Source organism: Brugia malayi (genome assembly GCF_000002995.4).
Source record: "Brugia malayi strain FR3 genome assembly, contig: Bm_v4_Chr2_contig_001, whole genome shotgun sequence".
NCBI classification, from domain to species: Eukaryota; Metazoa; Nematoda; class Chromadorea; order Rhabditida; family Onchocercidae; genus Brugia; species Brugia malayi.
Window position 1 is genome coordinate 2,004,149 of NW_025062476.1, and position 12,791 is coordinate 2,016,939.

Consider the following 12,791-nt stretch of genomic DNA (forward strand, 5'->3'; position numbering starts at 1 on the left):
ATGGAACCATATCCATGCGGTGATCCTCGGTTACCACATCATTTATTTCCACCAAAAAAAATCACACCTGATGAATTAACAAAACGAACTGGTGTACTTTATTTTAAGATAATTTTTTGAATTCAATTTGTTTTCACTTTTTTTTTTTTTTTTTTTTTTTTAATTTATAAATTTTTTTATAAAATAATATTGAAAAGGTATTATTAATCAATGAGTGAAGTATTTTTAGCTAAAAGTAATTATAATTAAAATTTTCTTTCTATTATTTAAACTATAAATTGTTAATTAATTTAAGTTTAATTTAATATTTCCAATGTATCAATGATTTATCATGAAATTTCTTGAAATAATTATTTATTATTATTAATGGCATTTTTTTGTTTTTGAACGTTGACACAGAAGATCAAGTATCAATGTCAAAACGAATTGCTTTACTTAAAAAAGGACGAAAATTAACAAAAGAGGATGTATATACATTGAATGCTAGAAGTATTACAGATTTTGATGATAAGGTACAAATCATTTTTTTTTTGATAAAATGAAAAATTTGTAGAAAAAAATTTTTTAATTTATTCCTAATCAAATAATTTGTTGTTTTTTTTTTTTTTTTTTTTTTTTTGCTGTACAAATTTAAATTTTAATAAAAAATTGTTTTAAACATAAATTTTTCAATTTCTTTTTTTGATTAATAAATTCTTTTTTTTTTCATAAATTATTAGTTAAATGAATTAATTAAGTATATGTGTAATTAATTAAAAAATTTAATTACCAGTATGATATGAGTTATTAAATTCAAATTTACATATACAGATTGAAGAGTTATATGAAGAAACTCAATTAAACAATGAAATGGCTGTGTTTGTCATCGAAGGTTCTGCTTACTACGATGTGGAAGATGAATGTGACAATTGGTTGAGGATTTTATGTGAATACGGTGATTTACTGATAATTCCGGCTGGTAAACTTCATAGGTTTACGACAACAACTGAGGTATAACATTTAATTTATATAATTTTTAATTTAATATTATCATTAATAATTTACTCTTCTAAAAATTTTGAAAAGTTTGAGGTTTTTTTTTTTTTTTTTTTAGTAAGTGCTGACGAAAAATTGAAATTGAAATGGACGTTAATTAATTGTTATCTTATTATCTATTATCATTAATAATTTACTCTTCTAAAAATTTTGAAAAGTTTGAAAGGTAGAAAATTGAAATGGACATTAATTAATTGTTGAAAAAATTTTACTCTTAGATTTTTTTTCTTTAATTTAAATTTGAAATAAACGCATTTAAATGCAACAAATAATTGTAGAAAAGAGCCGAAATAGGAATAAATGAATTTAGTAAAGTGAAATTTAAATGAATTTAATAAAGTGAAATTACTATTCTTCTATTAATCTTTTCATTTTTATTTTTTTAATTTAATTTGATTTTTTTTTTTTTTTTTATTTGCAGAATTTTGTCAAAATGCGTCGTTTTTTCAAGGCAGACAAACGTTAAACGAAACAATTATCATTCATAAAATAATACTTAATTACTGGAAATAAATTGACGGAATTAAAATTTGTGCTTTGATCAGGAAAAAAGACAATCAATTTAAAAATGGAATTTATTTGCAAAACTCTGAATTTACGAAGATAGTAAAAAAGAAAAAAAAAAAACCATTCTAAAACTATGCTAATAAGTGTTACGTACGTACGTAGAAACGTGAATTTGAAGTTCGAAATTTTCTTTCCGTTCAATATTGTCTATTAAATTAGAGAATATATTAACATATTATCAAATGTTGTAGAGATATTTTTATGTGATTAGAAATTGAAAATTATCAGTGTTATTCTGCTCAAACAAATTTACTTTATTTAAAGTTTGTTCAAAATTAAAATTTTAATACTGCCTAATTGTTAAGCAAAAAAGAAAGAAATGCTAAATAAAATAATAAAATAAATGAATTTGTGTACTGGAAGAAAACAAAAATTATGAGAAAAAAAAAAAAAGCATTTAATTATAAAATTAAATTAAAAAATTTAATTTAATTAAAAAACTTTTTTCTTACTATAAATTTAATGCTTTTAATAATTAAATGATTAATGACTTTTCCAATTTTACAATTTGAAAAATGAAACAAAAAAAATTAGAGTGAAAAAAAAGAGAAAAGTACACGTATTAAAAGTAAATTTTAATTTTAAAAGTAAAGTTAAACCATCTTTTGCTCACATTGAACGATGATTAAAAATGCACCAACGATTTTACCGTAAACAAAATTCATTTTCTAAATAATTATATTTTAACGCTTCTTACACGTCATTTTCGTATCATTTGACGCTTCTTACACGTCATTTTCGTATCATTTAACGCTTCTTACACGTCATTTTCGTATCATTTGACGCTTCTTACACGTCATTTTCGTATCATTTGACGCTTCTTACACGTCATTTTCGTATTATTTGACGCTTCTTACACGTCATTTTCGTATCATTTGACGTTTCTTACACGTAATTTTCGTATCATTTGACGTGTTCGAATGAATTTTTGAAATAGATGAAATATCTCACAAATTGAGAGCAAAGATCAAATAAAATGAATAAAAAAAGAGGAAACATTAAAAAGGCAAAAAAAAAAAAAACTGAATTAATAAAAAAAATAGAAACAATAACTTATTCTATCTGTTAATGTCTTCCTTCAATTTACTTATTACTAAAGAATGAATTTAAATATTTAAGTTCAAATAGAAAAGTTAAAAATATATAAATCATAAAAAGTGTAAAATGTTTTTTAAATGTATTTATTTATTCAAAATAATTCAATTTCATTATATGTGTATATATTTTTAAATAGTTTTCTGTTGTATTTTAATTTTTCAAATTTTCAATTTTACAATTTTTCAGTTTTCTGATAGCAATTCAGAATTGATAAAGAAATTTTTGAATTCTGAATTATAATTCAACTGCTTTCGGGTTGATGAATAGAAGAATGTATGCGACAACGGGAAAGCAAGTTTAATGTCCTAAATTACAAGCGTTAATGGACAATAATTGTAATAATGATTAAATAAAGTTTATATTTGAAATTAATAAAATTAAATTTAAAGATTGTTATATCTTAAGGGGAAAGAAGAAATTTCTACGAGATGAAAAGAGAAATTGGAAAAGGTGGATGACCTCTAATTGTAAGGCAATTGTGTACAGGTAGGTAGGTAGGTAGGTAGGTAGGATAGGTTATTAATATTCGAAAGCAATACTTTCTTGAAAAAGCACTTTCTTTTCTAATTTTTACATAAATCATTTTTGCATCGATAATTATTATTATTACTATTATTATTATTATTATTATTATTATTATTATTATTATTATTATTATTATTATTATTATTATTATTATTATTATTATTATTACCATTATTATTATTACTTTATTGTTCCTATTCCAAATAAAATTATAAATTTGTTTTTTTTTTCTTTTGATTGACCCTATTTTTTTTTCAATTTTTTCCAATAGAATTTTTCTATTTCAAACAAATCTCAAATCCCAACAACTGAAGCAAATTTTATTCGATATTAAGAAAAAAAAAATATATTATTTACATTTAAATTGAAATATTTGTTAAAATATTTCTTACAGCAATTAAATTATTGAAAATTTTTCAAATATTTCAAAAGCAGTGTAAATTATTTTGAAAGAAGAAAATCTGTCAATGTGATGTCAACAAAAAGAAAGGAAAAGAAAAAAAAAAAAAAACATTTGTGAAATAAAAAATGAAACTGATGAAATGAAGAAGCTGGAAACACAGAAATAGTTAAAACGGGAATTAATTTTAATTTAAAACAAATTTCTTTCGTGATAAAATGACCAATCATTTTTTACCTTATCAATAAACAATAGATCAGTGAACATTTAAAATAACGAATTTTAATTTAAAACTCACTAAAACTAAAAAAAAAAAAAAAAAAATGACATGGCTATTTGAATTTAAAAATTTGTTTTAATTTATATACTTTTCGGTTTCTTCAAAAAAAAAAAAAAAAATTACCAGTACAGGTGTTAACTTTTGGTATTTTAATTTTGCTTTTTTTTTTAAACTGCTTAATTTGAAATTTCAAATTTACTTATCTGTGTCTCTATGTTTAGTTCTATTCTTAGTTATTTCTATCTGCAGAATGGTTAAAATAAACAAAGTTCAGGTAAGGAAGGAACTGTGTTTCGATAATTTAAGAAATGATTTGAAGGATGAAAAAGATGATGATCAAATGCTACAAATAAATAACTTTTCAATCATTCAAAAAAAAAAAAAAAACTGATCAATTCATTTTTATCTAAACTCATACCTGTCTAAATTAATTTTTTAATTTAAGTAAATATCATCAAAATTTAATTAAATTTTATCTAAACTCATATTTGTCTAAATTATTTTTTAATTTAAATAAATATCATCAAAATTTAACTTTTATCTAAACTCATACCTGTCTAAATTAATTTTTTAATTTAAATAAATATCATCAAAATTTGAACTTTATCTAAACTTATATTTGTCTAAATTAATTTTTTAAATTTAAATAAATTTGAATTTTTTATTCTTTTCAGTTTTTTTCTTTAAAAATTAATCCATCCTTCTTATTTGTATACGTAGATATTGAACCATAAGAATTGTTTACTTTTAAATGTGAATATTATTTGGTAGCACTCTTTTCATCAAAAATAATAATTAGTCTGTCACAGATTCATTTTGAAATGAGCACTTTGCACTAAAATATTTCAATGCGACACTTAAAATTACCAATTGAAAAATGCATTTTCTATTCTATCAAATATATTTGAAAGAGAATTGTTGGTATTATTTATTCATTTTTATCACACACAAATTAATCATTATTCTTTCTCAATTTCAAATTTTGTTTACTTTGTCAGTTTAATCACCAAAAAATACCTGTTAATTTTTAGGTAAGAATACTTTTACTTACTTATAAACTAATCAAATTACCTTCGTGTTTTCTTTTCTACATAATTTGTTGACACTAAGTTTAATTAATTATAAATGATTACTGCTTAGCTGTGAAGAAGTAAATTGTTTACTAATTGAATGATTTGAATACTAATTTGATTAGAAAAATAATATTTTGAAAGTAAGTAAAGTAAATATGAAATGAAAAGATTTCAAATTTAATTTACACAAATCTTAGCAAAATTTAAATTTATTCATTAATTTTCAGGAAGAATCTAATTTTAATTTATTTCTTTAGTATTTTATCATCACTCGCCTTCCTCACTGTTAGATTGATTTATTATATTACCTTTCAGGATGAAAAGATAACATTTACAAACAACAAAAACAAAAAGTACAATAATTAGATTAAAAAAAAGTGAAATTTATTAAAAAATTTTATTTTTGTAAATTTGTAAATTTTACAAGGATTTTTGTAATTTTTTGTTTGCAAATTTTGAAAATCTTAATACATTTCAATGAAAAAATACTTTTTGTAGATAAACAATTTAATTTCAAATCTTAATAAATTATCAAAATTTCATGCACAAATCTTCGAAAAATTAAATTCATATTATTATTAATTATATCAAAGATTATTGAGATTAACAACTTCATACTTCTGTTAATTACTCTTTAATTAAAAGTAACAGAAATCGTTGCATTATTTTTTGAAATAAATTTTCATTTGAAATATATTTTTGTTTGTTCCTTTCGAAGCGCTAATTACCTAACTTTTAAAAGGTTAAAAATATTTGTCTCATTTTATCATTATTATTCACGTTATGGTTATTATTATTAACAATATTATTGTTATTATTACTATTATTCTCATTATTTATTATTATTACTGTCATTACTATTATTATTATTGTTATTATTATTATTCGCATTATTATTATTACTATTATTCCCGTCATTATTATTAGTAGTATTGTCATTATTATTATTATTATTATTATTGTCGTTAATATTGTTATTATTATTATTATTATTATTATTGCTAATGTTATTATTATTAACAACATTATTATTATTAATATTATTATTATTACTATTATTGCCATTATTATTATTATGATTATTGATTATTATTTTATTATTATTATTATTATTATTATTGTGTTGACCTTCCCAAACTTTTTTGGTCAATTTATTATTTTCTAGAGTGGCAACAATGCAAAAAGAATATTTCATTCAAATGGTAAAATTTTAAGGCCATGCAAATGACACGAATGCATCATTAATAATTCAAAAAATTTCAATTTTTTTTAATAATTCAAAAAAATTGAAATATTCTGCAAAAATAAGGTCAAATTTCAAGTTACGGTAGGCATACTTTTTGGTAAAAAATTAAATGATAAAATTTAAAAAAAAAAAAGAATTCTTTTTACTATTTCAACCAATATTTGCTCTCTTTTTTATTTGAAAAGGAATTGAATTAAAATGAATTAAAATGAAGTAAATATTTTAATAAATTTATTGCATAGCATTGAAATTATTATCATTAGCAGTGAGTTTTTAACTAATTTTTTTATTATATTTTTGATTTTCTGTACATATTAAGCAACTTAATGATTACTTTATAAAGTTGCAATTAAAATTTTAAAAAATTAAAAAAAAAATTCTAAGGTTAAATGAAGTATTTCAGGATGAAAAGTAATCAAGAAGAATTGGATAAAGAAGTTAAAAATGATAATGCAACAGATTTAAAATTTATTTCGAATGCTACAAATAGTCTGTCACAAATTCACTATGCTTCCTCCGAAGTTATATCAAATAATAATGAATTATGCGCCGAGCGCACTTTGTAATTTCACTTCTGTTGAAACATTTCCGCTTTTTTTTTTTTAAAGAGTGAAAAAAAATTTTTTTTTGCATTTTTTTTTTCTTTTTTCTCAAAAAATTTTTTCAATTCATTTTTCAGAAATAGTTTTACACAATGTAAGCGATATTATGAGCGCTATTCGTCTAATCTAAATATGTTGCCAAATGCGCCGCACAGTTTCAATTATTTGCGATATGCAAAAGCAAATGAATTACGAAAAAACGAAAGAAAGTTTGTTTGTTTGTTTATTTGTTTGTTTGTTTTTTTTTTTCAATTTAATGATTGTTTGTAGATTGATTTGATAATTCTAATCAGTAAATCTCGTATCTTATTTTAGTGATAGGGTGATTATTTATCTTAGCTTTATCACTTTTATCATTCTATTACAGTACACCGAAGATAAGCGTTAAAAATTTATGTGTCACATCAGATAATGGAACATTTGTTAAAAATTGTTTATCTTGGACAACCAGCATGTCACATCATTTACAAGATATTTCATTTACTCTAAAGGGTGGTGACACACTTGCAATTTTGTATGCAAAAGGTAAATTTTATTTAAAAAAAAAAAAAAAAAAATGATTTCATTAATTTGAAACAAAATAAAAATGTTTGTGCTAAATAGTTTGAATTATTTTGAATTTTTGCAACTATTTGAAAATTAGCAATTTCTTTGATAGATAAAAGTAAATTTAATAAAATATTAAAATTAAAAAAAAAAAGTTAACATTTAGAATCAGAAATGCGTATTCTGTTGGAAATAATGTCAAATAATATATCAAAGGAATATTTAATTAATGGAATAATTGAAAATAATGGACATAAAATGAATATAAATGAATTTGGTGACCGTGTCGCATATGTCAACGCACAAAATGTTTATCCTTGGCTTACAGTAGCACAAACTTTATATTTACAAAGTTTATTTGTCACCTCTGATAGGAATACTTTTAATAATGTTAATATGGTAATGATAATATTTTTCCTTTATTCTCTTTCATTCATTAATATTTGAATTGTTCAAATAAAAATTGATTTTAAATTGTTTAAATTGGAGAAATTTTCTTTTTTGAAATATTTTAGATGGAGCAACTAATTCAAACATTAGCACTTTCATCAATTCGTAATTTTCTTTGCAATGAATTAACAATCGCCGAACGACAACGTTTGAAAATTGCACTGCAAATTTTAAAAGATGCTGGTAAAGTTATTCCTGTAAGATGATAAAATTTAAGTAAAATTTAATTAATTTATCATATTCAATTCTTAAATTATTCATTTAATTCTTTGCCTACTAATTTAACAAATTTTGAAAGCTGCTGGTAAAGTTACCATTGTAAAATGATAAAATTTAAGTAAAATTTAATTAATTCATCACATTCAATTCTCAAATTATCAATTTAATTTTTTATCTACTACATTAATCATTTCTAAAGAAGAAAAAGTCGAAAATAATTTAAAAAGTAGCAGCAATTTATGTGTAATAGCTATTCTATTTAACAAAAAAAGAAAAAAAAATCACATTTATCGATTAATTACCATTTTTTCAGGAATTTATTTAGAACTTTTAAATAATTTGATTTTGAATGGATTGTAATTTGATTAAAAGTGATAGTGATAACACTTTTAGATATACTTTGAATGGATTGTGATTTGATTAGAAGTGATAGTGATAACACTTTTAGATATACTTTGAATGGATTGTAATTTGATTAGAAGTGATAGTGATAACACTTTTAGATATACTTTGAATGGATTGTAATTTGATTAGAAGTGATAGTGATAACACTTTTAGATATACTTTGAATGGATTGTAATTTGATTAGAAGTGATAGTGATAACACTTTTAGATATACTTTGAATGGATTGTAATTTGATTAGAAGTGATAGTGATAACACTTTTAGATATACTTTGAATGGATTGTAATTTGATTAGAAGTGATAGTGATAACACTTTTAGATATACTTTGAATGGATTGTAATTTGATTAGAAGTGATAGTGATAACACTTTTAGATATACTTTGAATGGATTGTAATTTGATTAGAAGTGATAGTGATAACACTTTTAGATATACTATTATCAGATAATATTATGAAAGATATAAATCTATATGAGATGGCATTTCTCATCGACTATTTACGTGATTGGGCAATTAAATTGAATCGAATTGTTATTATGGCTGTGCAACCACCAACAATTGAAATTTTAACAATGTTTCACAAAGGTCTGTTTTAACTTTTTATAACAGTTAAGCTAATGTAAGGAGGAGAGAGAGAGAGAGAGGAAAGTTTGAAATTAAGTTTTTGAAAAAGTTGAAATAATTATAATTTCAATATTGTAACAAAATATATTTTAGTACTACTGATAACAAAATATATTTTAGTACTACTGATAACAAAATATATTTTAGTACTACTGATAACAAAATATATTTTAGTACTACTGATAACAAAATATATTTTAGTACTACTGATAACAAAATATATTTTAGTACTACTGATAACAAAATATATTTTAGTACTACTGATAGCATCTGGAAAAGTTATCTATTTTGGATTATCAAGCCAGATGTTGGCTTATTTTGAACAAATTGGCTTTCCATGTCCATCATTCAAAAATCCATGCGACTATTACGGTTAAACTTTTTTTTTTTTTTTTTTTTTTGTACAATGCTAAATTAAAATCATCCTAATGTTTATTATTAAGCAATAATAATTGAATTTTAATAACTCTAATTTGAGTGATCAGAAAATTTTGCTACTGAAATTTAAAAAAGTCAAAACTAAATTAAAATTAAATTTGTAGTAATGAAATGTAAATTTTTTTCAGTAGATTTAGTAACTCATGATTACTTAACCACTGAGTCATCGTTGGAATCAATAAATCGGATCAAACGATTGACGGAGATTTGGAAGGAAAGAATAATTGATGAATGTGAGGCACAACTGATAACTACTGATCAACAATTATCACCAAAGATTCATCGAGTTAACTGTTATCGTGTGGCATTTCTCATTTACAGGTTTTTCATTTTTATTTGTAAACATTTGAAAATGGGCGCTAATGTGCAAAATAGGCGCTAATGTAAATGATAAGTAAAATTTTTACACTCATTCTTCTATTTATCTATTATCATAATTTTTTGAAGTTTTTTGAACAAATCAAACGACAGAATTATTTCAAATGAATTATTGTAAATGAATTTTAATGTAACAGTTTATCAAATTAATTTTAATGAAACATTAATATGATATGATTAGTTATACTTCTCTACTTTGAAATTAAATGAATTAAATTAAATTAAATTAAATCACTAAATGTTTCATTTTATCATTATTCAAATTTTCAAAACTTTTCAAAAAATTTTGATAATTTCAGACGTTTTTTCGAAATATTTCTGAATAGATCATGGATATACTTTAAAGAACCAATTTATGCATTTCTCATTTCGCTTTTTGTTGGTTTTATATTTTTCCAAATACCAACTGATCGTTATGCTTCTATTAATGCTCGTTTTGGTTTTATCATTTCTATGCTTGCAATTTGTTTACTTCCAAATCTTTTCATTCATATCGAAAGAGGTTACTAGCTTAAATTTAAAAATGAAGTTAAATTGTTGAACATAACAAATATCACACAATCCTTTTTCAATAAATTTATAATATTAATATTTAATTATTCAATATTTGATTAGACATATATTAATTAATCGATTCTTTTCATGCATTTGATTCTCTTCAATCAATCAATCAATCAATAATTACTGAATATTAAATTTTAATTACTTATCGGCGAAGATTGAAAAAAAAATATTTATAGTATTTGATGAGCGTTTATATTTACTTGATGATGTTCGAAATAAACTGTATGATCCAACTTTTTATATTATGATTAAGGTATTCTTCTTTTGCATACGTTATCTTATTATTATTATTATTATTATTATTATTATTATTATTATTATTATTATTATTATTATTATTATTATTATTATTATTATTATTATTATTTATTTATTTTTTATTTATTTATTTATTTATTTGTTTATTTTTGTTTTTAAATCATACAATTGCTTTTTATTAAGTTAGAAATTTTGCATTTTATGGAAAAAAAAAATTATAGACTTTTAAACCTATTATCAGGCGCTATTATCACTTGATAATATTACTAAACTTTCTAATGCTTTTTGCGCAAAATTTTTAAATTTGTAAAAATAAATATTATGAATTGTAGATTACATATGACTTACCAATAAGCATAATTTGTAATATATTATATGCATTACCTGCTTATATACTAAGTGGACTTCCACTCGATGGTACTTTCTATTGGCCATCTGTCTTCCTTTTCACGTTGATTGTTTACGTGCATGCAATTTTGTGGCGATACGTCACGTGGATTATAGCGTATAGTTGTTGCACGCGGATTTCTGCAATCATTGCAATTGGTTATATTTTTTAGATAAATTATTTATATATTTTATATTTAAATTAACTATGATAAAATAACTAAATGAAATTAAAGTATTAAAAAAGAAAAAAAGAAAGAAAGAAAGAAATGGGAATGCTTGAAATTTAAAATCAAATTTTTCATCTTTCTAAATAGCGTGAAAAATTCATTTTATCATTTTCAGTAATTCTGTTAAGTAATTCAGTGATGCTTTCCGGTTTTCTGATTCATCCAAATAGTTTTCCTGCACTGATCAAATTGCTATATTATTATAATCCAACAAAATTAGCTGGTGCATTGTTAGCTGAAAATGAATTTCTTCGTCGAACAGCACTCACCGATTGGGTTACACTTTTGACCTCGTTGAACTAATGAATTCAGAAGTTTGATTAATTATTATTAATAATAATAATAATGATAACTAATGATAATAATGATAAGAGATATCATACCTAGTTTTAACTCATAATTTTTGATAACATTTTTCAAATTTCTAATGAATTGTTAAGATTACTTTGTAAAAACAAAAAATTCATCGTTTTTTTATCATATAAAAAATGTCCATTTTAATATGATTGTATATTATGAATTAAAAGTTAAATATTAACTGTTAGAGTAAAATATTGATGAATTTTAGTTCTTTGAAATGCTAATTGATAATTCAACTGCTAGCGGTAATGTCACAGAATTGTTAATTGGCTGCGAAAGGAAACAAATTTTAGCAAAAAAAATTAATAATGTAAACTTAAATGTTTATTCAATTAGAATTAAGCATTATTATTGATCCATTCAGAATTTTTATCATCCAAGCAAATTTTATTGATAAAATTTAAAAGCTTTTTTTTTTTTTTTTTCTTTTTTGATAATTGATTTTCATCATTTTTTTTTTTTCTTTCGTTGATTCAGTTAGATTAAAATTTTTGCCAAATATTTTTGCAGATGCCAATTTACACTGCTTCACATTGCTCTAAAATTCATGGATCACAAGCACTTTACTTCTCAGGCTTATCATTAGCTACATTTACATCATCTGTTGAACAACTTCAACAAGCCATTTATATTTATGCTATTTGGTTTATAATTATTTTTGTGATACTTTTATTTGTGGTACGTTTTAATCATAAAAAGATGTAGCAAGTTATGCTAGAATATAATTCATTGTATTCTTAACTATTGCTATTGTCATTAAGTGCATAATTGTATGAAAAAGATTAGAATATTTATCTTGATCTAAACTTTATCAAATAATTAATTATATATTTGAGAAAATTCCTTCAAATCTTTCTTATTTCGTTTCATTTATTTGAAAAAAAAAAAAAAGCTTAAATTTATAGATTTTGGAAATTTCAAAAAGCTTCACGTGAAACTTTGAGATCTGAAAGATACAAAATTTACAATTTAAAATAAGAGCTAAAGTTGAAGTTATTGGATGCAATTTAAGCTTCTCATTTGTATTTTTCGTAATACAAAGCAAAGATTAGTTACATAGAATAGGAGAAATTTTAGTTTTCGAAAATTTTTTCATCAGACAATTTT

General features: G+C 22.0%; 2 protein-coding genes across 2 annotated transcripts; both read left to right on the forward strand.

Annotated features, from left to right (window-relative positions):
- On the forward strand, positions 1-1,501 carry Bm17477 (Uncharacterized protein; the record flags this gene model as incomplete). The annotated part of the gene is made up of 4 exons (XM_043078141.1): positions 1-108; positions 390-512; positions 811-990; positions 1,457-1,501. The coding sequence occupies 4 exons, from the start codon at positions 1-3 to the stop codon at positions 1,499-1,501; spliced, it is 456 nt and encodes a 151-aa protein (XP_042934075.1).
- A 5,127-nt stretch (positions 1,502-6,628) lies between these two features.
- Positions 6,629-11,627, forward strand: Bma-abcx-1 (RE11181p, putative; the record flags this gene model as incomplete). Its single annotated transcript, XM_043078142.1, has 12 exons — positions 6,629-6,786; positions 6,904-7,035; positions 7,194-7,351; positions 7,539-7,771; positions 7,888-8,005; positions 8,875-9,030; positions 9,325-9,441; positions 9,636-9,828; positions 10,185-10,387; positions 10,626-10,702; positions 11,040-11,124; positions 11,440-11,627. 12 exons carry the CDS (start codon positions 6,629-6,631, stop codon positions 11,625-11,627), a joined length of 1,818 nt encoding a protein of 605 aa, XP_042934076.1.
- Between the last annotated feature and the right edge of the window lie 1,164 nt (positions 11,628-12,791).